Here is a 5,838-nt window from a genome sequence, read left to right as displayed (position 1 = left end):
CCACAATGCATAACTTAAAATATAATAAAAAATAAATAAGACTATTTATATTTTTAAAATTAATTGATCATCAATCAATAATATGATTAATGCTTTTAATCATCATGATTTTTTTAAAATTTAAATATTTAATAAATTATAATTTTAATTTAAGCATTAAAATATGTACTAATATATATATATAAATAATAAAATATTTATTGCACTCACAGATTTAGTTTGGTGGTGAATTAATTTAAATAAATATAAAAAATATCAAATTTTACTTTTCCAATTTTCAATCCATTTCCGGTTTAAAAAAAAATTGTTTAAATATATAATAAATTTGTATCCACCATGCCATGCCAGGAAGATCTCACATTATATAAGGGTGTGCCTATTGGTACAGGCTTTAAAGTAAAACTAATCAAAATTTCACGTTTTGCTTGGAAAATGAGCTCAACATTGCAATTTCAAAGGCTTCCATTTAAACTTTTTTCCTTGTTGATTTTCCTCTCATTTAATACAGCATTCCCTTATGATATTATTCCTCGGTTAGATCCTCTGCGTGGCAGAGTCCGACGACTGCCTGAGACATCGGGAGCATCCATGTCAGACGACTTCCAGACGTTTTATTATACTCAAACTCTTGATCATTTCAACTATAGGCCTGAAAGCTACACCACCTTCAAGCAAAGATATTTTATCAATTTCAAGTACTGGGGTGGTGCCAATGTTAGTGCGCCAATCTTTGCATACCTTGGAGCAGAAGCACCAATTGATAATGATCTAGCTTCTATTGGATTTCTCACTGAAAATGCTGCCCAGTTCGGTGCTCTTGTGGTGTTTATAGAGGTATACGATACACAAAAGCTAGCTTCTCTTTTTTTTTTTGTGTATATTTTCTTTGTCAATTGGTTTAGCAAGTGTCAGACTCAATATACCACAACTCTAAAGAATTATTGGGTACTGCTAATGGATTTGCCATCTTTCTTTTGGTATATGTAGCACCGATTTTACGGGAAATCTGTACCATTCGGATCATTTATAAAAGCTCTAGAAAATGCAAACCTTCGTAGCCATTTCAACTCTGCTCAAGCTTTAGCAGATTATGCTGAGATTCTCATTTATTTAAAGACGAAATTCTCTGCCCCATATTCTCCTGTAATAGTCATTGGAGGATCATATGGAGGAAGTAAGTCACTGCTTTTCCTTTTCTTATAAAACCAGTTAAATTATTTACATCTTGCTATCGTTTTGTTTAATCTACTTAACCATTTTTTCAATTACTTATATTATTATTTTACTTTCTTGGCTTAGTGCTGGCTTCATGGTTTCGGCTAAAGTATCCCCATGTTGCCTTAGGAGCTCTGGCATCATCAGCTCCACTCCTTTACTTTGATAACATCACACCGCAAGATGCTTATTTTTGGGTTGTCACCAAGGATTTTAGGGTAATACAAACCAACTTAAACATTCTTTAGCTTACAAGTCTCTCTTCAGTAAACATACAAGAAAATGTTTTGACTCATAAGTTAATATCAGTTTTACATTAATATCAGTTCGACGCGCATAATATTTTAAAGATCAATTAAAACTTGATTTGGTAGAAATTTCAGGTTTGATTCTGTTTATAATTTGGTCCATTGAATGCTTAACTATAGAGTCATCAATTTTTATTCTAGTATAATTTTTGTTAAAAATCGCAATCGAAATTAATTTTTCAGTTGATTAATTTTTATGAATCATATATGAAACTAAATTTTAACATTATTTTAAATAATTTTAATTTTTTAATTTTATTTTAACTTTAATTTCAGTTTAATATTTTTGCGAACAAAATTAAATATTTTTACGTTTATTTTATAATAATAAATAATTAATATCAAAATAATAATAAAAATAATTATTTTAATATTTAAATAGTAACAATTTTAATATTAATATATATTACATACAATTCTCATTAAAAATATTATGTTATTTTATATATAGTATTATTAATTATATTATTTTAATTAAAAATACATGTGTAATTTTTTTGTCTCATATATTTCATATATAAAGTTATATTATATATATATATTATTAATATGTAAATTCGCTCCTATAATTTGAAATTATAAATTAATTAATATATTTATGACTAAAATAATATATATATATATATATATATATATATATATATATATATATATATCAATAATCTGTACATTCAGATAAAATAAATTATAATTAACTAATTAAATTAATTATATTATTAGAAACTTTAATAGTAATCTTATCAAAATTATCAAAGATTTTGCAAGAAATAATTTATATTAAAATTATTTAATTAACTATTGAGAATTTTTTTCCCTTATTATTTGTTTTTTGTTTATTTTAATTAACTTCAAAATATTTGTACTTTATAATTAATAACTATTTTTTAAGAATTTAATTTAATATTAAGTATTAATATTTAATATATTTATAATTAATATTAAAAAAATTTATTATATTTTTTTGTTAATTTTTGAAAAAGCAAGAGTGTTTATCATAATTTATATATTTTAAATGGTAAATTTATGTAAAATTTAGATTTTAAATATTCTGAAAAATATTAATAATAGTATTTAAAAAACATTTTCAATGTAATAAAAACAATTGTTATTTATAAGAATAAATTTATGTTTAGTTTACAAATCATAATAATGAAGGAGGAATTAAATTAATTTAAATTTATTATTAATTTATTGAAAATGAAAGAATTTAAATTGAATCCCATTATCTTGAAAATTTTTTTCCAAATAAATTTTTTTATGAATAGTAATGAATTGATTTTTTTTTTTTTTTTTTTTTTTACAAAAGTTTCATCCAAAATAAGGTGAATATGAGTCAATTTCTAAAATTTGCAGGAAGCTAGCGAGAGTTGCTACCAAACTATACGGAAATCATGGGGTGAAATTGATAAAGTGGCTTCACAGCCAAATGGTCTTTCAATTCTTAGCCAGAGATTCAACACTTGCTAGTAAACACACAACTTCCTCTCAATTAATCTGCCATAATAGATTTTCTTGTTTGGATTAGTATGCTCAATATGAACTAAAGATACATTTTCTTTTGTCCCCATGGCAGTCCCCTCAAAGATCCTTCAGATCTTAAAGAATTCTTAATCTCCATATACGCTGATGCAGCCCAATATGATGCACCACCAGATTATAGAGTTACTATGATATGTGACGCCATTGATGAAGGTCCTTTTGGGAAAGATATTCTCAGCAAAATATTTGCAGGTGTTGTTGCCTATTCTGGTACTAGTCCATGCTACGTAAATCCACACGAGACTCCAACTGAATCAGATATGGGATGGGAATGGCAGGTATAAATTAACAATCATATATTTTCTTTTCTAGCCTAAATCCAACCCACCGTCAACTCAAGAAACAAAATATATGTGTAAAATTATAGACATGCAGTGAGATGGTGATCCCACTAGGCATAAGCAACAACTCCATGTTCCAGACTGATCCTTTTATAGTAAGCAGTCGTATCAAGCAATGCAAAACGGAATTTGGTGTCGTACCTAGGCCTCATTGGATCACCACATATTATGGAGGCAACGTAAGATTTATTATTATTATTATTATATTAATTAAAACTCATTGATAATTCTTTTTTTTTTTAAAAAAAAAAATCAAACTCTTTTGATAGAAACGTGAAGCTTTTGTGGTGGTTAAGCTTTACTAATTATATCAAGTAATTAATTTCAGGATATAAAATTAATTCTCCAAAGGTTTGGCAGCAACATTATCTTCTCCAATGGACTTAGAGATCCTTACAGTAGTGGCGGGTATATACCAACACAAATTATATTTGATTAATTGTGTTATTGGATTGGTTTAATTTGATTTCTACTTGTAAATGTGATAGGATACTGGAAAACATATCTGATACGGTTCTTGCCGTCTACACAGTCAATGGTACGTGTAATTATGCATGATGATAAATTTATTATTTAGTTTAAAGATATTATTATTATTAATAAATTAATTAATATATTTTTTAAAATTTATTAAAATTTTATTATCTTTTTTCATCATTTATAGTATTTATGTTCTCTTTTCTATTAAAAATAAATAAATAATTAAAGAGAAAAATTTTTAAATTTTATTTTATTTTTAATAAATCCCTTATTTGGTCACTGAATATTGTCATCATTCGCTAATTAGTTCCTGCATTTTTTAAAATCTATTAAAACATTTTTATCTTTTTCTCCATCAACAAAATAATTATTTGTCCATCTCGTCATCTTTCTCAAAAAAGCAAAAAAAAAAAGAAAAAAACTTCATAAAAAAAGATAATTTGATCTTTTTTTAAATTTTTAACGATAAAAATAGATAGAATTAAATGAAAAGATTATTTTATTAACGGAGAAAAAAATATTTTAATATATGTTTCAAAATCGATGAATTAACTTATTAATAATAGCAATAATTAGAAATTAAATAATAAATCTCCCATAATAAATATTGATTAATTTTATTTATGTGTAAAATAAATAATAATTTATATATTTATATTTTAAATCCATACTAAAATAAATTCAGTTAAGTTTTTTTTAGAGAAATTAATCTGTTTTCCAATAAAGTGGTATTAATTTTTTGCTTTTAAAAGCTGTTTTTTTAAATTTTTTGCATTGTTATGTTAAATTGATTGCGATACAGCCAATTAAATAACAATTTTTTAAAATTAATTATTTGGTATTTGTGGTAAAAGAAAAAAATGGAATACCACCATTTTTTGCATTAGTATGTTAAATTGATTTAGATACAGCCAATTAATTAATTGATTAATGGGGTTAATATGGCAGGTTCTCATGCATTGGATGTGCTTAGAGCAGAAGCAACTGATCCGCAGTGGTTAATCAAGCAACGAAAGACAGAAGTTGAGATAATTAAGGCATGGATTGCTAAGTACTACGCTGATCTTCTTGCCTACAAACATTAGTAAGAATATTCAATGTAATGTTTTCTAAATAAATAAATTCATCAAAATGCAGAAACAGTTCCTTGTGATATATTGTATTTTTAAAAGAAAATTATTATTTGGTATTTGTGGTATATAGAAACTTTAGATCTATTTTAATTTTAAAAATTATATTAAAATATACAGAAACATTAGTAAGATTATATTTTTACACAATGATACTAGAAATTTAAGGTGATTCCTAATAGGAATAGATTAAGTAATATGTGTTGTAAAATTAGTTTAGATTTCAAAAGATTTTATAGTCGTTAAACAAATGAAATAAGAACCAGATAACATCAACTTAAAGTGGTACTCACTCTCACCAGACTATTTCCTTAAAGTGGGAGGTCAAGGGTTCGAGCAGTGGGGGAGGCGACCTAATTTCCAAAGGGAAATTTGGGCCAAATCCACTTGGGGAAGGATGCGTTTGACGAGAACCCAATGGGACAAATCCTGCCCGGAACCCGTGAGGGTGAAGGGATGTTAAGAGCTGTTCATGACGCCAGTGGAAAGCCCGAGGTGGCAAGAGGCCAGGCGAGGGATAGCCCTGGGCCGTGAGCGGTAACAGTGCCGGGGATCACGTCCGGGCTGTTACATGTTGTATCAGAAGTAACATCCATTCGTTGTACAAGAGGAGTTGGCATTGGCTGGCAATCCACAATTTGAGCTCGTTCCAAGATAGAGTGAGCATATCGCGTCTGATTTAAATGTAAACCAGAATCCGTTATCTGCACTTGGATCCCTAAAAAGTGATGCAGCAGACCTAGATCTTTCATGGAAAACTCCAAACTCAAAACCTGCAAGAAATTCTGAACTACAGCCATAGAAGACCCTGTTAACAACATATCG

The 5,838-nt window shown here is 27.2% G+C and overlaps 1 protein-coding gene across 1 annotated transcript; it reads left to right on the top strand.

Annotated features, from left to right (window-relative positions):
• The first annotated feature begins 432 nt into the window (after positions 1-432).
• Positions 433-4,995, top strand: LOC110600567 (lysosomal Pro-X carboxypeptidase). Its single transcript, XM_043950727.1, has 9 exons — positions 433-834; positions 988-1,174; positions 1,300-1,433; positions 2,877-2,989; positions 3,097-3,340; positions 3,430-3,582; positions 3,732-3,811; positions 3,892-3,941; positions 4,832-4,995. Exons 1-9 carry the CDS (start codon positions 433-435, stop codon positions 4,966-4,968), a joined length of 1,500 nt encoding a protein of 499 aa, XP_043806662.1. The 3' UTR covers positions 4,969-4,995.
• Positions 4,996-5,838: the final 843 nt, after the last annotated feature.

Source organism: Manihot esculenta, chromosome 14 (genome assembly GCF_001659605.2).
Source record: "Manihot esculenta cultivar AM560-2 chromosome 14, M.esculenta_v8, whole genome shotgun sequence".
NCBI classification, from domain to species: Eukaryota; Viridiplantae; Streptophyta; class Magnoliopsida; order Malpighiales; family Euphorbiaceae; genus Manihot; species Manihot esculenta.
The sequence above is the reverse complement of the archived record's forward strand: the minus strand, read 5'-3'. Positions and strand labels throughout refer to the sequence as shown.